The sequence below is a fragment of the Aquarana catesbeiana genome, linkage group LG03 (assembly GCF_042186555.1).
Source record: "Aquarana catesbeiana isolate 2022-GZ linkage group LG03, ASM4218655v1, whole genome shotgun sequence".
In the NCBI taxonomy this organism is placed as follows: Eukaryota; Metazoa; Chordata; class Amphibia; order Anura; family Ranidae; genus Aquarana; species Aquarana catesbeiana.
Window position 1 is genome coordinate 424,607,757 of NC_133326.1, and position 21,774 is coordinate 424,629,530.

At 45.7% G+C, this 21,774-nt stretch overlaps 1 protein-coding gene across 2 annotated transcripts in view; it reads right to left on the reverse strand.

The window, feature by feature from the left end:
* Nucleotides 1-21,568, reverse strand: part of LOC141132411 (A disintegrin and metalloproteinase with thrombospondin motifs 2-like) — a 1,679,109-nt gene extending 1,657,541 nt beyond the window's left edge. Inside the window, exon 1 of one of the 2 annotated variants that reach the window (XM_073620760.1) lies at nt 21,316-21,567. In XM_073620760.1, the coding sequence (XP_073476861.1) occupies nt 21,316-21,403 (88 nt within the window). In that variant the 5' untranslated portion in view covers nt 21,404-21,567. Of the gene's footprint in view, nt 1-21,315 lie in introns of both variants that reach the window. The other variant, XM_073620761.1, reaches the window with a different exon arrangement.
* Between the last annotated feature and the right edge of the window lie 206 nt (nt 21,569-21,774).

Sequence of the window (21,774 nt, forward strand, 5' to 3'; positions counted from 1 at the left end):
GTGACTCTGCGTCACCACATCTGTGACATCCCCCCTAACGTATATTACGATAAAAAAACACGCACGCGCATGCGCGCGGCGTAGTTCAGCGCGGTGACATCAATGAAGGGCGAGGCCGCAACTGTGCGTCTCAACCTCAATCACATCCCCCATAGTCTAATAGAGACCGCGCTCGCGGCGTGGTCCAGCGCGGTGACGTCATCAAAAAACGACGCATGCGTACATCACCTCCGGTCTCCGTTCAATCACACCAGGAAGTGACCTGCAGAGAGGGGAAAAGGGCCGGAAATGATGTTGTAATCCCCAGACCGGCCTTCAAAGTGTACGCAATGAGTGTGCATTAATGGGTGAACTAAACACGATCAGGACTTCATTCAAAGATGATAGATGAGTCCATGAAAACGAAAAAAATGAAAAAAAATATGAAGAAGATGGATTCTCAGCAGGAGAGAGAAGAGATGGACAATTAATTATTCCATCTCTTGACTCACTCTATGTCCCCATATAGCTCATATTGTATTACTTCAAAAAAGACAATACTTTAATAATAACTACCCAATTGTCAAAATAAAGTAAATATAATCATAATAATAAAATAATGTGTAACAGATGGAAAGGCACATGCATGTAAAAAGTATCAGACATAATATACACCCTAGGTATTAGTACTCCTAAACGGAAGTTGATGTTTCTTATCTCATGATAAATCTGTCAAGACTCGTTTATAAAGGCATTAACATCTACTTCCACGTTCATGCCTTGAGGAAAAAAGGTCTGTAGTTCATACGCCCAGAACATTTCAAGGCGAGAGACCCCTCTGATTTTGCCCCCCCCCCTCCACGGCGGGACGTATTTGTCTATAATGACAAATTGTGAACCAGTGGGGTTACTATTATGATATTGCTTGTAATGTCTGGGTACCGTATGCTTAGAGTCCCTGCCTTTGATTAGAGCAATATGTTCCCCTACCCTTGTTGTAAACGTTCTGGTGGTACGACCAATGTATTGTCTACGACAAGGGCATGTGATAAGATATACTATGTATTTGGTACTACACGTGCAAAAAGATTTCACTGTATATCTTTTCCCCGTGACTGTGGATGTGAATTCTGTGACTTTACGTCCTTCCAGGTTATTGTGCAAACATACCACACATTTTCTACACGGGTAAAAGCCTGTCATGTTATGGAAAAAAGAAGGCCGGGATGGTGGATTTATAACATTGGGGGCTATCTGACCCTGTAAAGATGGTGCTCCCCTAAATATAATCTTGGCCTCTTCTGGCAATGACCCGCCCAGAATGTTATCATGTCTCAAGACATCCCAGTGTTTTTTTACAATGCTTTTAATTTGTTTGTGCTGGGTTGAGAAAGATGTTATCATTGCCCATTTAAACTTTTCATCCGGTTCTTTTTTTGGCTTTACCTCGAGTAAAGTTTTCCTTTCAATATTCATGGTTCTCTGGATCTCAAAATCCAGGTTGGCGTTGTCATACCCTTTGTCTATAAATTTTTGTTTAAGGACACCTGCTTGTGTGATAAATCATTCCGTGTCCGTGCAGTTCCTACGGAGCCTGAGAAATTGGCTGCGAGGAACAGCACTTAACCAGGATCTATGATGGCAACTGGTGGTGGGAATAAAACCATTACGGTCAGTGGGCTTAAAGTAGGTGTTAAATTTAAATTTTCTGTCTACTATTTCTATCTCCAAGTCCAGGAAATGTATCTTGGTCCTGCTGGCCTCATATGAAAGGGAGATGCCCCTGTCATTAGAATTCAGACACTCGAAAAATTGTTCGAGTGTCTCAAAAGAGCCATTCCACAGGACTTTTCAATGTGATTATATAATCGAATTGTTGGACTTCGCAACCAGACATAACTACTTCTGGTTTAACCAGAACTACTACCTGCAACAACGGGGAGTGGCAATGGGTGCCAAGTTCGCACCTAGCCTTGCGAACTTGTTTATGGCCAAGTGGGAGGAGGATGTCGTCTATGCCCACGGGACCACTTCGTTGGTTCTGTGGGCTAGGTACATAGACGACATCCTCCTCCTGTGGAATGGCTCTTTTGAGACACTCGAACAATTTTTCGAGTGTCTGAATTCTAATGACAGGGGCATCTCCCTTTCATATGAGGCCAGCAGGACCAAGATACATTTCCTGGACTTGGAGATAGAAATAGTAGACAGAAAATTTAAATTTAACACCTACTTTAAGCCCACTGACCGTAATGGTTTTATTCCCACCACCAATTGCCATCATAGATCCTGGTTAAGTGCTGTTCCTCGCAGCCAAATTCTCAGGCTCCGTAGGAACTGCACGGACACGGAATGATTTATCACACAAGCAGGTGTCCTTAAACAAAAATTTATAGACAAAGGGTATGACAACGCCAACCTGGATTTTGAGATCCAGAGAACCATGAATATTGAAAGGAAAACTTTACTCGAGGTAAAGCCAAAAATAGAACCGGATGAAAAGTTTAAATGGGCAATGATAACATCTTTCTCAACCCAGCACAAACAAATTAAAAGCATTGTAAAAAAACACTGGGATGTCTTGAGACATGATAACATTCTGGGCGGGTCATTGCCAGAAGAGGCCAAGATTATATTTAGGGGAGCACCATCTTTACAGGGTCAGATAGCCCCCAATGTTATAAATCCACCATCCCGGCCTTCTTTTTTCCATAACATGACAGGCGTTTACCCGTGTAGAAAATGTGTGGTATGTTTGCACAATAACCTGGAAGGACGTAAAGTCACAGAATTCACATCCACAGTCACGGGGAAAAGATATACATTGAAATCTTTTTGCACGTGTAGTACCAAATACATAGTATATCTTATCACATGCCCTTGTCGTAGACAATACATTGGTCGTACCACCAGAACGTTTACAACAAGGGTAGGGGAACATATTGCTCTAATCAAAGGCAGGGACTCTAAGCATACGGTACCCAGACATTACAAGCAATATCATAATAGTAACCCCACTGGTTCACAATTTGTCATTATAGACAAATACGTCCCGCCGTGGAGGGGGGGGCCAAAATCAGAGGGGTCTCTCGCCTTGAAATGTTCTGGGCGTATGAACTACAGACCTTTTTTCCTCAAGGCATGAACGTGGAAGTAGATGTTAATGCCTTTATAAACGAGTCTTGACAGATTTATCATGAGATAAGAAACATCAACTTCCGTTTAGGAGTACTAATACCTAGGGTGTATATTATGTCTGATACTTTTTACATGCATGTGCCTTTCCATCTGTTACACATTATTTTATTATTATTATGATTATATTTACTTTATTTTGACAATTGGGTAGTTATTATTAAAGTATTGTCTTTTTTGAAGTAATACAATATGAGCTATATGGGGACATAGAGTGAGTCAAGAGATGGAATAATTAATTGTCCATCTCTTCTCTCTCCTGCTGAGAATCCATCTTCTTCATATTTTTTTCATTTTTTTCGTTTTCATGGACTCATCTATCATCTTTGAATGAAGTCCTGATCGTGTTTAGTTCACCCATTAATGCACACTCATTGCGTACACTTTGAAGGCCGGTCTGGGGATTACAACATCATTTCCGGCCCTTTTCCCCTCTCTGCAGGTCACTTCCTGGTGTGATTGAACGGAGACCGGAGGTGATGTACGCATGCGTCGTTTTTTGATGACGTCACCGCGCTGGACCACGCCGCGAGCGCGGTCTCTATTAGACTATGGGGGATGTGATTGAGACGCACAGTTGCGGCCTCGCCCTTCATTGATGTCACCGCGCTGAACTACGCCGCGCGCATGCGCGAGCGTGGTTTTTTATCGTAATATACGTTAGGGGGGATGTCACTGATGTGGTGACGCAGAGTCATGGCCTCCCCCTCCATACACCCACTAAGAGGTCATAAGGGGTAGTAACAAGTGGAAGTGGGAGGTTCTGGACGCCGGGACTCTGCATCATGTCTCCTCCTGAAGCACATGACACCATTAGACCTATGGGAATGGAATCATTTGAAAGAGAGGCTTGGAAGGCACTCAGCATCATGTCTCCTCCTGAAGCACATGACACCATTAGACCTATGGGAATGGACTCTGCATCATGTCTCCTCTTGAAGCACATGACACCATTAGACCTATGGGAATGGAATTATTTGAAAGAGAGGTTTGGAAGGCATTCAGCATCATGTCTCCTCCTGAAGCACATGACACCATTAGACCTATGGGAATGGAATCATGTGAAAGAGAGGCTTGGAAGGCACTCAGCACCACGCCTTCTCTTGAAACACATGACACCATTAGACCTATGGGAATTGAATTACATGAAAGAGAGGCTTGGAAAGCACTCGGGTCCGCCATTTTGGATGACCCCGGAAGTGCCAATGCAAACAAGCCTGGGAGCTGGATTCTCATCAGAGGGGTCCTTGTCCCTATATAAAAGGAGTCTGGCTGCAGTGGGCAAGTACCCCAGACGAAGTCTTGTATGACGAAACGCGTTGGGAGGACTCCACTGCCGCCATTTTACTTGCAAGCGCTTTTTATTCTGAAATGTAAGTGTTTTTCCTTTTAATAAATTTTTTATGGTTTACGGAATTACGCTATGAGCCCCTTCTTCATTACATGTGGGTAATGTCCGTTGGTGTCCGAGCTTCTGTATGAAGAAGACCTCTTTGGGATAGCAACGTTACAACTTCACCATTCACCAGCCCTTGGTTCTCTACCTTCATTGCCAGTGAGCAATCCAAGCCTGTTTGACCCATATAGCGTATGCTAGGTGGGTCCCAACTTTCTGGTAAGCCTTAAGTCATCCTAGGTGGCGGTTTCGCACAAGTGTTTGTCAGCACATGTTGGATTACATACAGAAATCTCTCACGAGTATATGTTTTGGAATTTATCACCATTGCAAAATTTATGTTCATCGTACCTGCACATTCAGTTTTGGACTTTATTGCCATTTTTACATCCTGTTATCACTTTTGGTGACCCTAAGGCTTTATAACATAAGTGTTCTATATGTATGAATGTTCACAAAGTATACAAAACACTATCTTTTCACAATTCATTTTGCTATTATATGTGGTATAGCAATATTCTCTTTCTCATTTTTTAGCGCTACACTTGGTTACATATGATTTATTACAAATTTTCTATTTGTTGTGTTAGCTGCTTACATCTATGACTTTTTTGGAGTAAGCGCATGGTTTATAGGTTTTTTATGCACATGTCCTAAAAAAATTTACAAGAATTTGGGCGAGATGGGTGGATTCCATAGATACAGGGGTGGATTGCCCGTAAATCCCAACAGGTCAAACAACTTCAGGTACTAATGTATGTTTTTATTGTTTGTCCTATGGAGATCTAACATTATAGCACAGTTGAACTTACTGTACAATATCTGGTAGGAGGATTGGATTGATGGTGCACTCTAACAGATTTGAAGGGAATGGCGTTATCTTCCTTATTTTTTGTTACACTTTTTTATCCTTGTGTTTTTTGTTTTTTTGTTTTTAAATATAGAAGGCTAGACATGTTTTGACTCTTTTTTGTACTATTGTTATAGTACAAAAAAAGAGAACTTAATGGAAAAAAAAACGTTATAAGTAGAAAGGCTAACCTGTGATTGTATATATGGGGTATTTCTCTTTGTCCTGAAATGTATGTAATTCATCTATGTATTTTTTTTTTTGCATTGATGAATTGTACTATCTTTATACATATAGCAATAAACTGTTGATGGAGACTGCTCCATCAAAAAGGTGATCAGGCTTGACAAAGTATTTCCTCTTTAACTGAGTAAAAATTAACTCTGCATAGGACATCCCTGGGCAAAGGGAGACAAGCGGAGGATGAAGGGGGAAAAGTTGGTCGAACCCCTTGTACCCAAATCTGCCGTGGGGGGGCTTCCCCAGCAATTGGTTTAAGATTAGCAGTCACAGTGGAGCGCAAGTCATTACCCGCAGTTGGTTGCCTCAGGGATACATCACAGACATGAAGTGTTTCTCCGTCTTCTGTTCTCTCCATCATTGAGCCAAAGGTGCAGGTCTATGAGCTGGCGTTGGAATGCAGACTGTGTTGCCTCCAGTGCTGAAAGGCTTGAATCTGTTCATGTAACTGAGGATTCCAGTGCAGTAACCCTTTCTGCAACAGTCTCAGTCTGCTGTATAAGATACTGTGTTTCACGAGACAGGGTATTCAAAATAAATGCCACCATCTCATGTATATCTCATTTGCAAGGCAGGTATGCTAGCAGGTCCCACAGTTCACCATTTGGGAGATCTCCTGATGCCTTTGAGGGCAAGGAGCCAGTTGGAGACTCAGCCCTTGGCAGCTCCAAGGTTAGGATGGGAGAGATCCGCCGAGATGCAGACTGTTCAGAGTCAGCTGTCAGCGTTGCTGTTGGCTTCACCGTTTTCTTCCCCAGAGGGGGTCCTGCTGCTCAAGTGGGAGGCGGTGCCATCTTGGGCTGAGCTGCAAGTGGAAAAATTAAAGTTTTTCTCATGAAGTAGTGGGCGAATGTAGGCCCCCTTGGTTCTTTCAGCATATAGCTGTGCCAGCAGTAGAGTCCGGACTGTCCACCAGGTGTGCCGATCCACACAGAGCTCCAGAATTAGTGTGTTTCCTTCCGCCATGTCCTAGCCATGCCCCCTTTAAGTCTGGGGTCCCCCCTTTTTTTCCCCCCATATCTTGCTCCTGTTCCCCTGATGACGCAAAACCCATTGGGCAGGACCACGAACCTGTGATGTCCTCATGCCCACTGATGCTGGCTGTCGGCGAGGCCATCCATTATTTATTTAATTGCCTTTTAATACCCTGAATAATATCAGTAGCAGGGGCGGCTCGTCCATTAAGGGTGCACGGTTGCCGCCCCCTCGGTCAAGCCATCCTCCTATATGACTAATGAATAGATTCATGCATTGCATGAATCTATCCATTGCCGCCGCTGCCAACCCCTAGTCAGGCGTCTGGCCCCTTTTCGGACGCCGGGGGCCTGAATTCCAGCGGTGGGGGTGTTTTTTTCAAGCACCTGATTAGAGCCATAGGCCCTAATAGGCTTCAAAAAAGGTGGACTCAGAGCGCAGAGCATTGCGCTTGCAGTCCACCCAGATGTGTTAGAAAAGCAAATGAATATTTGGTTTTCTAACACTGAACCGCCTCTCTGCTAATCAGGAAGTGTGGGTCTAATACCCATCACCTGATTGGTACCAGGCGCCCCTATTGGACGCATAGCAGAATGGAAGAACAGAGGAGGGGGAAGCATGGAGGACACAGGAGCTGTTCCACAGCCTGCCGCCATCACCCGCTGCCTGACCCGCCACTAAGATGGGGTAAGTGCCGGGCAGATAGCGGGCGGGGGTCACAGTGGCCATTTGATGGGGCACAAGTGGTGCCATTTGATGTTTTTTTTGTTTTTTTTTTCCAGTTTGCACCCCCCCAAAAAATTTTGAGCACCAGCCGCCACTGATCTGGAGACTCCAGGAAAGGTGCTCCTTTTATATATGAACTGACAATTATTCCTCCATGCTCTTAAGTGGCAGCTAGAGCCAGCAGAGTGCCTTGACATCATGAGTCTCCATGGAGTCGGTGGCCCTACCGGGAAGCATTCTCAGTTGCTGTGACGCAGGGGTGAGTTTGATGCTGCATGTCTAGGGTATACGAGTGCTAACTGTAGTGACTGCTAACCCATTCTTTTATTATTTAATGACTTGTGACTTCTGTAGATGAGGAGGGAGGAGGGAGGAGGAGCAGCATCACACTGAGCTTCTCAGTTAAAGGCTGTGCAGGGAGGGCATGTCAGGATAAGTGTGATCATTGGAGGAGAGCAGGCTGAGTTCCCAGCATAGCTAGAGAACTGACCATGGTGTACGCCCTTACTAAGTGTGGTCAGTTTTTAATAGGAAAACAGAGGGACTGGCAGGAACAGCAGGGACTTCAGACAAATGAAAACAATGCAAAGAGAACAGGATATTTTTTTAGACAAAGTACATGGTACAACAGGCACATATCAGGAATATGACATGCTGGGGTAACAAACACTTTAACCCATTGAGCACAAAAAAAAAACAATATTTGCAGAGTAAACCGTTTGTTAAAAATCTTAACTCTATACTTTCAATTTACAACATTCATCGCATCAGCTGCTGTAAGTGGTTAAGAAAACTTTAAAGTAGAAAGAAAGACTCCCCTTCAATTTTCCGCTAAAAACAAAAAAAGTAGAAATTCTGCATACCCCCAACTGTCCCGGATTCACCGGGAATGTCCCGGGATTCGATGCAAGTCCCGGCATCTCAGTGAATGAGGGCTTTGTCCCGGAGTGGAGCCACACAAGTTCCAGCAATTAGCTCCAGTGGCTTGCCCACGAACACGCACTACCGCGGGCACCAGTAACACCCGCCCTGCAGCTTGGTCCAGCATGCCGCAAGCATAGCTGTGTAAATGTGAAAGACAGCCGGTGGCAATAAATGCTGGCTGCCTCACATTCACAGTGGCTTGCGGCTGAACCCGCCTCCTCCTCGGCTGTGATGCTTTCCTGCACAGACAGGAAGAGAAGGAGGGAGGAGTCATGGCAGGGGCGGACTGGGTGACAATTGGCCCCCTGCCACTCAGATGTCCGGAAGAGAAGGAAGGAGGTAATGCAGAGCGGCGCTCTGTGAGTTGACAGCCCGCCTTCTTCTCATGCTAGATGCCCGGCTGGTGGTATGTGATGAGGAGGACACTGATGGCAAAGGACAGGCAAGGGGACGCTAATGGTGGGGGACACTGATTACGGGAGACAGATGAGGGGGAGACTGATGCATACATTCCAACTGTCCCCTGCTGACCCCTGTACCCTGCTCCATTGATCTCATCCTGCTGACCCCTGTACCCTGCCCTATGGACACCCTGTGTTCAGTCCTGCTGACCCCTGTACACTGCCCTACTGACACCCTGTGTTCCGACCTGCTGACCCCTGTACCCTGCCCTACTGACACCCTGTGTTCCGTCCTGCTGACCCCTGTACCCTGCCCCTAGTGTCACCCTGTGTTTCGTCCTGCTGACCCCTGTACCCTGCCCTACTGACACCCTGTGTTCCGTCCTGCTGACTCCTGTACCCTGCCCTATTGACCCCCTATCCTCTGTCTTGCTGATCCTGGTCCTCTGCCCTTTGTGACCCCTCTTCTCTGCCCTGCTGACCCTTCATGTTGCCATGCTGATTCCTGTCCTCCACTCTGCTGACCCCCGTCTTCTGCCCTGATAACCCCCTGCTCTCCACCCAGCTGACCCCTGTCTGGGTTTTGTTTAACCACACTTCTTAAGCCCCTACCACGGTTAAGAGTTTGGCCACACCCACATGTTGCCACGGCACGCTACGCACACCGCTAATCTTTGCCTCCATTAAGTGTCCATCGTTCTCAAGTTCAAAAGTTGGGAGGTATGATTCTGCATAGTTCAAATATTTTAAATATGCTTCTTTGTACCTTTTTAAAAAGTTTTAAAAAAGTCTTTTAAAAGTCCCTCTGTCATGTGACCACACAGTTTTCGGCTTCAGAAGATCAATGTGGCCGTTGGGAGTGTTCTCCCACTCCCAGAAGTGATATATCTAGCTGATGGTGCAGATGACTGGGCAGGATAGGGGTAGGGTCAGGCAGGACAGAGGCGGAGACAGGGGCAGAGCTGGGTGGAGCTACTTGCAGCTCTGCAGATTTTATTACAAAGAGTCCAGCAACGGCTTCCGGAAGTGCCTACGATGCCTTCTATGCATTAATGAGCAGTTAACAAAAGAAAAAAAAAAAAAAAACGCACATCCCCTTGCCACGTGACTCTGCAGCCCAAAGCACTGTGCAAAAAGGAGCAGTTTGGCCTAAAGATCAGGGTGAACAGAAAGTAATAAATAAGGTCAGGACTGCTGTTAGAAATCAAGGTGCCCCATATAGCCTACCTGACAGCCGCAAAAACACACCGTCATTATAAGCAGACACAAACATAACTTATTTTCTTCTAACTGACATTTTTTTTTTCAGTACACACTGTACTGAATTAACAAATGAAGTTTTGCATGTAAACTAGGTCTTGGGGCTCATTCACATAGGTGTACAGTGTGAATCAGGGTTTTTTTTTTTATTAAATGTGGCTATTGCTGTGTGCAGGCAGGTTACACTATGGGGACGCAGCAGCTGTAAGAAGACAGCCGCAGATCATAATTTGACAGGCATGTTGCAGATGCAGGTGTACGGCCCCAAATACAGACAGTGCGCATTCAAGGTCGGTTCACACTACAACGACTTGGGATCCGACTTGTAAGCCCTCAAGTCGCCCCAAGTCGCTTTACTTTGGAGATGTGCATTATAGTCAATGAGAGCGTCTTAATTTACACTACTGAAGTCACTCCGACTTCAGAAAAGGTTCCTGTACTACTTCAATCCGACTTCTAGGCGACCTGTACCCATAGAATTCAATGGAAGTCGCCTCAAAGTCGGATCTCCATCTATATTGAAGCGACTTTACAGGAAAAGAAATTAGTTTACCCAGGCAAACCCCTCCCTCCCAGAGAGCTGATAATTCTGTGATTGGCCACAGCCAAAGTCGCCTGTCCTGGCGTTGTAAGTTGCTTAATGTCGCGTTGAAGCCGCCTTGCAAAGTCGCGCTGAAGTCGTGTTGCCCTTGTGTGAATCGAGGCTCAGGGACACTCACCCACACCTATCAATTTTCCGCAGACATTTGTCCGAAAGCGTGTGCCTGGATTTTGTCTTGCATATAAATAGCAAAGAATTGTCAGCCAACAAACACGAACGTATTGACGTACTACGTGGTTTTTCAGCTCTTTAGCACCACCCTTTGGGCTCCTTCTGCTAATTTTGCGTTAGTAGAATTTTGGTGAGTGTTGATTCGCACTTTTCAGTTCACTTCTGAACGGCCGTTCATCAACCAGACATGTTGCAAAATCGGAGGACATAACGTGTTATTTATTATTGGAGGAGGAGGAGTTCTTGGACCAAAAATTGGTTGCTTTGTTAAAATCGTGACCAATTATGCAGTGTTGCCAACCGCCCGTGTTTTTACGGGCAGCCCGTAAAAACTAGGCTATTTTTTCATGTCCGTGAAAATCCGTGAAAAAAAAAAAACATGCCCGTAAAATATGACGGCCCCGGCTCGGAACTGCGCATGTGCAGTTCCGAAGCATGCCGAGAGTCTCCGATCATTCCCGATGATCTCTCTGACACTGCTCACTGCTGCGCCTGCTTAATTGTGTGTCCTGTACCCTCCCCCTTCCTTCCACAGCGCGCCTTATTCGATTCTGCACAGGAGATGCTGGAAGGGGGAGGGGTGGAGTCAGCCTGCAGTGGAACAGGACGGACTGTAGTGTCTTTAGCTTAGCAGAGGAGGGTAAGCTACTGATTAGCTAAATCAATGTCTCTCATTGCCTTGTGGTCTTAGTGGGCAGGAGGAGGGGGGCAGAGAATGGGCTGTGTACAGTAGATCGTTTTTTGTGTCAGATATTTTAGAGCTTTGTTTCTAAAACTGATTAGGGAGGATTTTTTTCTGAGATCTCCCCCAATCTCTAATGCCGCGTACACACGGTCGGACTTTTCACCTGCAAAAGTCCGACGGACGCCGCCGGACCAAGTCCGGCGGACAATCCGACCGTGTGTGGTCTCCATCGGACTTCCGACGGACCGTTTCGGGTGGAAATCCGACGTACTTTAGATTTGAAGCCTGCTTCAAATCTTTACGTCGTACCTCCGCCGGACTCAGTTCCTGACGGAAAGCCCGTTCGTCTGTATGCTAGTCCGAAGGACCAGATACGACGGAGGAGCAGGTTACTGCATCTCGCGCTCGCTGCAATAGGAAAAACTAATTTTCCCATTGCGGCGAGCGCGGGGGGCATCCCAGGCCCTTAGGTCTGGTATGGAACTTTAAGGAGAACCTCCTACGCTGAAAAACCGGCGTGGGGGTCCCCCCAAAATCCATACCAGACCCCGATCCGAGCACGCAGCCCGGCCGGTCAGGAAAGGGGGTGGGGACGAGCGAGCGCCCCCCCCCCCCTCCTGAACCGTACCAGGCCGCATGCCCTCAACATGGGGGGGTGCTTTGGGGGAGGGGGCGCCTTGCGGTGCCCCCCCACCACAAAGCACCTTGTCCCCATGTTGATGAGGACAAGGGCCTCTTCCCGACAACCCTGGCCGTTGGTTGTCGGGGTCTGCGGGCGGGGGGCTTATCGGAATCCGGGAGCCCCCTATAATAAGAGGGCCCCCAGATCCCGGCCCCCCCACCCTATGTGAATGAGTATGGGGTACATGGTACCCCTACCCATTCACCTAGGTAAAAAGTGTCAATAATAAAACACAACACAGGTTTTTAAAATAATTTATTAAACAGCTCCGGGGGGGGGTCTTCTTCCGTCTTCGGGGGTCCCTCTGGTTCATCTTCTCCCGGCGTCCGGTTGGTTCTTCTCCGCTCTCCGGCCTCTTCTCCCGGTGTCCCAGGTCTTCGGCCGGCCCCTCCGCTGTCTTCAGGTAGCTCTATTGCCAGCGGAGGTCCGGACTTCTTGGCTTCTTGGCTTCTTGTGTTCTCTTCTCTTCCCCCAGATGTTGACACGACGCTCTCTCCGGCTGGACTGGTCTCTGAGGGCTGCGTTGTGACTTATATAGGCGGAGACCCCGCCCCCATATGATGTCACAGTCCCTGGGCATGCTGGGACTGTGACGTTTTAGGGGGCGTGGTCGACCACGCCCCCTAAAACGTCACAGTCCCAGCATGCCCAGGGACTGTGACATCATATGGGGGCGGGGTCTCCGCCTATATAAGTCACAACGCAGCCCTCAGAGACCAGTCCAGCCGGAGAGAGCGTCGTGTCAACATCTGGGGGAAGAGAAGAGAACACAAGAAGCCAAGAAGCCAAGAAGTCCGGACCTCCGCTGGCAATAGAGCTACCTGAAGACAGCGGAGGGGCCGGCCGAAGACCTGGGACACCGGGAGAAGAGGCCGGAGAGCGGAGAAGAACCAACCGGACGCCGGGAGAAGATGAACCAGAGGGACCCCCGAAGACGGAAGAAGACCCCCTCCCCCCGGAGCTGTTTAATAAATTATTTTAAAAACCTGTGTTGTGTTTTATTATTGACACTTTTTACCTAGGTGAATGGGTAGGGGTACCATGTACCCCATACTCATTCACATAGGGTGGGGGGGCCGGGATCTGGGGGCCCTCTTATTATAGGGGGCTCCCGGATTCCGATAAGCCCCCCGCCCGCAGACCCCGACAACCAACGGCCAGGGTTGTCGGGAAGAGGCCCTTGTCCTCATCAACATGGGGACAAGGTGCTTTGTGGTGGGGGGGGCACCGCAAGGCGCCCCCTCCCCCAAAGCACCCCCCCATGTTGAGGGCATGCGGCCTGGTACGGTTCAGGAGGGGGGGGGGCGCTCGCTCGTCCCCACCCCCTTTCCTGACCGGCCGGGCTGCGTGCTCGGATCGGGGTCTGGTATGGATTTTGGGGGGACCCCCACGCCGGTTTTTCGGCGTAGGGGGTTCCCCTTAAAGTTCCATACCAGACCTAAGGGCCTGCGACGGGGCTCGCAAGGTTTCAATCTCGCCAAAAAAAGCGGCGAGATTGAATTCCTTTTCTAGTCCCGTCGTACCCAAGTCACGTTCAAAATGAACGGACTTGTCCGTGTGTGGGAAAGTCCGTTCATTCTGAAAGTCCGGCGGAAGTCCGTCGGGAAGACCGGATTCCGGAAAGTCCGGCCGTGTGTAGGCAAGTCCGGCCGTTAAAGTCCGGCGGTAGTCCGCCGGAAGTCTGGCGGCAAGTACGTCGGACCTAGCTTTCTAGAAAGTCCGACCGTGTGTATGCGGCATAAGTATTACCTGCACTGCTCACCAGTCCAGCCCAGGCACAGCCTCTTCAGTCATCTCCAGAGTTACCACCTCATGTGTCTCCGGCACTACAAATCCCAGCATGCCAGGAGGGGAGGCAGCAGCAGCAGCAATATGATTTAGCTGATTTTCTGATGAAAAGTGCTGCTGTATATTGTGTCTGTATAGTGTGTGTACTGTTTGCTCATAATACAATTGATTATGTATTGTGCTTGATGGTCTTGAGGTGTTTATTCCTATATTTTTTATCTGAATAAGTAGTAGTGAGCGCATTTGGTCTCCTGTATTATATCCGCAGCATCTGACCATCTCCTGTATTATATCCGCAGCATCTGACCATCTCCTGTATTATATCCGCAGCATCTGACCATCTCCTGTATTATATCCGCAGTCTCTGACCGTCTCCTGTATTATATCCGCAGTCTCTGACCGTCTCCTGTATTATATCCGCAGTCTCTGACCGTCTCTTGTATTATATCCGCAGTCTCTGACCGTCTCCTGTATTATATCCGCAGTCTCTGACCGTCTCCTGTATTATATCCGCAGCCTCTGACCATCTCCTGTATTATATCCGCAGCCTCTGACCGTCTCCTGTAGTATATCCGCAGCCTCTGACCGTCTCCTGTAGTATATCCGCAGCCTCTGACTGTCTCCTGTAGTATATCCGCAGCATCTGACCGTCTCCTGTAGGATAAAACCCACCCAGAGCCACCAAGCTGGAGCCTTTTGACTGATTCCTGCACGGTGCAACTGAGAGGAGGTCAGTGACAGCTCCGCCAGGCCAGTCTGAGGGGGGATCACTGATGTAAGGGGGGAGTGAATACAATAATGTAAGGGGGCACTGATATAAAGGTTTCCACCTATATTAGTAACTCCCCTTACCTTCACTCTATTCACTCTACGGAAGGTGGTCTCTGGTCACCAGAGTGCCCCCACATCAGCGTTCCTGGCATTCCCCTTTACATCAGTCAGCAGGATTCCCCCTTACAGTGCAAGGGGGAACTCAATCTGCGGACCCTGATGTAATTGGGAACTCTGATGTAAAGGGAACACAGTGGACTCTGATATAAGGTGGTCTCTGGTCACCAGAGCCCCCCCTCTACATCAGAGTTCCACCTTAGATCATGATTTGCAGCGTTCCCCTTTACATAAGAGTTTTGTTTCACTGTAAGGGGGAATCCTGCAGACTCTGATGTAAGGGGGAACTCTGTGCTGACTGGGTTCTAGTACCCTAACTTAAACACACTGCTAATAGCACTAGATATGTGTTCATAGTTTAAATATTGATATTTGCACTGTTTAGCACTGAAAACTGCAATTCTAGGTACTTTTTTGCAACGCCAGTAAAAAAATGCGGCTGCCAGTAAATTTCATGATTATTTGCCAGTAAAAAAATGGTGCTGTTTGTAAATTTTGGTGTCCTGCCAGTAAATTTTGCTTCGTAGGGTTGGCAACACTGCAATTATGTCATATGCCATTGCTGTGGGAGCTCCAGGAGAATAATCCAGATGATTTTCGGAATTATCTCCGGATTACGGACCCCTGCTTTCACCAACTCTTGGCATTGTTGACCCCCTATATTAAGAAGCACAACACAACACATGCATGAGGCTTTTATTTTTTTTTTTGGTTGAATAACCCCTTCCCGCCGACCGTACGCAGATGTGCGTACTCAGCTTTCGGGGTTTATACCGGGATGATGCCCGCAGCTGCAGGCATCATCCCGGTACCGTTGTTTCGAGCCGGCGATCGGCTATCCGTATATAACAACCGATGCGGTAGAAGCCGCTCGGCTGTTATACCGGAGGAGCGGGAGGGGACGCCCCCCCCCTCCCGCCGCTCTTACCGGGCCTCCCGTGTGATCGGGAGGCCCGGTGTCCAATCGGCTGCCTCCGGCGGCTGGGGGCGGGCTGGAACGAAGCCAAGAATGGCTTCGTTCCAGCCTTCTAATTGTAAACACGGAAGCGACGTCATGACGTCACTTCCCGTTTACTCGGCTGCCAATGGTGCCGTTTTTAAAAAAATATACAGTGTTCAGAATCGCCGTTTTCGGCGATCTGAATACTTTGAAGTGCAAAAGAGCGATCGGGGGTCTTTAAAAAATACACAGTATTCAGAATCGCCATTTTCGGCGATCTGAGTACTTTGAAGTGCAGAGGAGGGATCGGGGGTCTTTTAGACCCCCGATCCCTCCATAAAGAGTACCTGTCACCACCTATTACTGTCAAAAGGGATGTTTACATTCCTTGTGACAGCAATAAAAGTAAAAAAAAAAAAAATTTTTAAAACACAATTTATAAGTATAAAAATAAATAAATAAAAAAATTTTTAAAGCGCCCCCGTCCCCGCGAGCTCGCACAGCAAAGAAAACGCATAAGGAAGTCGCGCCCGCATATGTAAACGGTGTTCAAATCACACATGTGAGGTATCGCCACAATCGTCAGAGCGAGAGCAATAATTCTAGTCCTAGACCTCCTCTGTAACTCTAACCTGGTAACCGTAAAATAAATTTAAAGTGTCTCCTATGGAAATTCATAGATACCATAGTTTGTCGCCATTCCACGAGTGCGTGCAATTATAAAGCGTGACATGTTTGGTATCTATTTACTCGGCGTAACATCATCTTTCACATTATACAAAAAAAAAAAATTGGGGTAACTTTACTGTTAGGATTTTTTAAATTTCATAAAGTGTCCCTTTTCCAAAAATCTGCGTTTAAAACACCGCTGCACAAATACCGTGTGATATAAAATATTGCAACAATCTCCATTTTATTCTCTAGATTCTCTGCTAAAAATATATATATATATATATATATATAATGTTTGGGGGTTCCAAGTAATTTTCTAGCAAAAAATATGGATTTTAACTTGTAAACACCAAATTTCAAAAATAGGCTTAGTCATGTAAGGGATAATAATGATTTGATTTATTTTCTATATTTTTGGATGCATAGAATGCACTTTTTGGTTAAGTTCTATTGGCAGATAGCATGTCTATTTTTATTTGTTTTCTTTTTTTAATGCACAATAAAAAATTGTGGATAAAAATACTTGGCTATGTGTTTTACTTCAAATGACAGTTTGGGAGTAGGCAGTTACATTTAAAAAAAATACAATGTAAAATTGACAAGGGACACCAACATAGTTGTATCTTAAAACATTACGGGATAATGGTGTTGTGGTAACTTGCCCAAATAATAAAAAAAAAAGTTATTCTTGATATCACTAGAAAAAAAAAAGCGTTTGAAAATGTGTTTGCAATAACTCCATCAGTATCACCAGCAAAGCAGCTTCATTATTATCCCATTAACCACTTGCTGACCGCCGCATGTACATATACATTGACAGAATGGCACGGGGACAGGCAAATGGGCGTATAGGTATGTCCCTTTTATATTTGCCGGCATGTGCGCGACCCTGCCGCGAGCTCCGTGAGTGTGATCGCAGGTCCCGCGGACTCTATGTCCGCGGGGATACCCGCGATCGTCTCACGGAGAGGAAGAACGGGGAAAAGCTGACGTAAACAAGCATTTCCCCGTTCTGCCTAGTGACAGGACACCGATCACCGCTCCCTGTAATCGGGAGCGGTGATCAGTGTCATGTCACACATAGCCCATCCCCCCCACAGTTAGAACACATCTCTAGGACACACTTAACCTACTGGTTAACCCCTTCACTGCCAGTCACATTTACAGAGTAATCAATGCACTGATCGCTGTATAAAATGTGAATGGTCCCAAAATAGCTCCAAAAGTGTGAAATCTGTCCGCCATAATGTCGCAGTCACAATACAGAAAAAAAAAAAAAAAAAAAAAAAAAAAGCTGATTTGCCGCCATTACTAGTAAAAAAAAAAAAAAATTATTAATAAAAATGCCATTAAACTATCCCCTATTTTGTAGACGCTCTAACTTTTGCGCAAACCAAACAATAAACGTTTATTGCAATTTTTTTTACCAAAAATATGTAGAAGAATACGTATCGGCCTAAACTGAGGAAAAAAAAAACTTTTTTTTTTTTTTTATATATTTTTTGGGGATATTTATCATAGCAAAAAGTAAAGAATATTGCTTTTTTTCAAAAATATCGCTTTTTTTTGTTTATAGCGCAAAAAATAAAAACGCAGAGGTGATCAAATATCACCAAAAGAAAGCTCTATTTGTGGGGAAAAAAGGACATCAATTTTGTTTGGGAGCCGCGTCGCACGACTGAGCAATTGTCAGTTAAAGCGACGCAGTGCCGAATCGCAAAAAGTGCTCTGGTCTTTGGTCAGCCAAATGGTCCGGGGCTTAAGTGGTTAAAAAAGAACAGAATTGTGCGCTGCATTTTGAAAATTGCATATTAATTCTCCATTACGAACACTAGTTTACAACACCGACCGCTTCTGGCTCATCCTTGTTTCCGAGCATGCGCGTTTGTACTTTAGACTTTTGTCCGACGGTCTTGTGTATACACGCTCGGAAAATCCGACAACAGACATTTGTCCGCGGAAAGTTTTAAAACCTGCTATCCAAAATTTGTCCGCGGAAAATCCGACAATAATTGTCCGATGGAGCATAAACGGTTGGATTTTCCGCCAACAGCCTGTCATCACATTTCCCGTCGGAAAATCCTATTGTGTGTAGGAGGCCTAAGAGTAACAGGCAACTCCGGCCACACAAACTTCTCATTCACACTGTATGAGAACCTGTGTAAATTAGCCCTTAGTCACTTCAGCTCCTGAAGGTTTACCCCCTTCATGACCAGGCCAGGTCTTGCGATACGGAACTGCGTTATTTAACAGACAATTGTGCGGTCATGCAACGCTGTACCCTAATAAGGTGTGTCCCCCCCACAAATTGAGCTTTCTTTTGGTGGTATTTGATCACCTCCTGTGTATTTTGCACTATAAATAAAAAAATGCTGACAATTTTGAAAAAAAAATAATTAAACCAACATTTTTTACTTTCTGCTATAAAACATACCCAATACAGAAAAAGAATAAAAATTAAAAAAAAAAAAAAAAAGAAAAATTTCATCATCAATTTAGGCCAATATGTATTCTGCTACATATTTTTGGTAAAAAAAAAAAAAAAAAAAAAATTATCCCAATAAGCGTATATTGATTGGTTTGCACAAAAGTTATTGCGTCTACAAACTATGAGATGTATTTTTGGAATTTGTATTTATTTTATTTTTACTAGTAATGGCAGCGATCAGCTACTTATAACGGGACTATGATATTGCAGTGAAGAAATCACCTGACACGTTTGACACTTTTTGAGGACCAGTGACACTAATACAGCAAGTAGTGCTAAAATATGCACTGTCACTGTACTAATGACACTGGCAGGGAAGGGGTTAACATTGCTGATCAAAGAGTTAAATGTGTTCCTAGGGAGTGCTTTCTAACTGTTTGGGGGGGGGGGGGGGTTGTTTGTACTGTGAGAAGGCAGAGATCCATCTTCCTGATTAGCAGAAACACAGGATCACAGCCTTCCCTTGTCAGAGAACGGCAATCTGCCTGGTTTACACAGGCAGACTGCCATTCTGCCTGCCTCCCGGCAGACATAGCATTCGCTCGACCTGCTGATTGGACACAGCAGGAGCCAATCACAGCGGGATCAGATCACCAGTGGCACGTGTGTGCACCCCAGACTTGGTAGTGCAGAATCACATACAGGTACGTGATTCTGCCCATAGCGGCCGCCCTGCCGCAGTAAATGTAGTGGGTCAGTCAGCACCTGGTTATTTTTTTTAATGGTTTTTACTATTCTTTTTTGCAACGCTGTTGGGGGGGCACTGATGATATAACGGGGTTTACAGATTATTGCCCCAGCTGCTCTGCAGATGAATGAACAGGACACTCATAAACTGAAGCATAGTAAACATAGCTCAGTAATGAATGGATACAGTGATCGGTATTGATAACTTTGTGTTCATTCAGAAAGGGAAGGGCCTGGTAGATGACATTTACTGGCCCCTTCCCCCACTCTCCATCCTGAACATCCCCCACCCCCCTATGTGCCCGCAGCAGCCAGCACAAGATGGAAGCCAGCAGAGCTGCGGGGGTGGGCACACAGCAGGAGAAAACAAATGTGGGCAGGACAAGTGAGGGAGGAATCAGTGCTGGAGAGAGGGGGCAATTACAGGAATGATGCCCGGTGTATCTCTCCCTGCAGCAGCTGAAAGTCGGCAGGAGGGAGAGGTGGAGAAAATGGCTTTCAGCTGTTGTTACAGGGAGACACACAGGGCATTGCTCCTGTAAATTGCAACTCCGCCACAACAATCATCCTCCCTGTCCTGCCCAAATCTGATTCCCCCTGCTGCCCAGGCCTTATACAGGAGGACCGATGGTACCCCGTTATCGGTGCTCCTGAACAGGGTGAATGTTACAGCAAGCACCCTTTCCGATTGAAGATTAGAGGTTGAAAAATATTAGGCTTTAGGCAATGTAATTTTAACCCGGTAAATGTACAACAAGAGTGGGTTCACATCGGTGCGTCTTGTTATGTGACTTGACTGTGCGGCGCCAATTTGAAAAAAGTTGCTCCTGCACTACTTTTAGCGATTTTGGGTGGGACTTGCCTATGCAAGTTATCAGATGCCAGACATCCGACTTGGCTGACATCTGTGCAACTTCATGCACTGATGTCTATACATTAGTGCATGAAGTCGCACAGATGTCAGCCAAGTCACACTGACATGCGGCTTTAGAATTGTGCAATTTCAAAGCAGCATTCACTGTGATTAATCTGCTTTATGAATAAAATGACAGCAAATGTGCTACAAAATAAACCTTCGTATTAAATAGCAAGTTCAAAAAGGGGTTTGAGAATCCTACTAACATAACTTGCTAACATCACACTACTACATCAAAACATTTGTTAACAAAGATTTCAACGTTTCCAATATCAGTACCCTAACTTGTTAAGACTTGGAGTTAACTTGTAAGCAAATTAATTACACAGCATACAAAAGAGGGAGAAATCACAGTATAGTGCTTGTTTGCATTACAGCAATTGTGTTACATGAGCAAAAATCCAGTGCAGTGTATCTTATAATAAACCTTTCTCATCAGCTGTGGAAATAATAAGTTTTGTGTTTTAACGAAAATAGGAGAGCTAGCACATCTGCCAGCATTTACTCTGTATATATATATATATATCCACACACATATATATATATATATATATATATATATATATATATACACATACACATACACATACACATACACACACACACACACACACACACACACACACACACACACACACACACACTGTAGTTGTAGTAGAAGACTTCACCTTTAAAAATTATACGAGAATGTCCTGGAAGTGCACTAATCCTGTGTATTAAATAGTCCACACCCTATATGACATAACATCATACTACAAAAATGAAAAGCACGCATGTTTACGCAGAATATTCCAACAACAAGCACTGCTGAAACATCTAGTCAAAAAGAGTTTTTTTTAGAGCTAGCGTACCTTTGTCTTTAGAGATGTAAAGGGGATTTGTTGGCATTATGAGAATAAAGCAAAAGACAATGCAAGTAATCCCAATGACAGGCTCCATTGCCGTTCAACTGCAGCTTCGCTGGCTGAGCACAGGAATCCAGCGTTGCTAGCCAGCGAGCTCTAGGCTACAGCCGTGTCACCCACAGGAAAGAAGCACGAATGTTTCTAACTGAATAACTCCAGCTGTACACCAGCAGTTCATCTGAAGTTGAGATGTAATCTAACATGTGATTGGTTTGCATGCAAAGTGCTTGATTGGTCATTATAAAACATCCTTGGATAGGCGTTTGCAATTTCCTTTCCGAGTGTATGTGGCAGTCTATTATTTTCATCATCTTGCGCAGCACTAAAGTTATCAGATGCCAGACATTCGAAAGCACACTTTATGTGACTTTTCTAGCATATTTTTTAGAGCAGAGATTGTGCTTG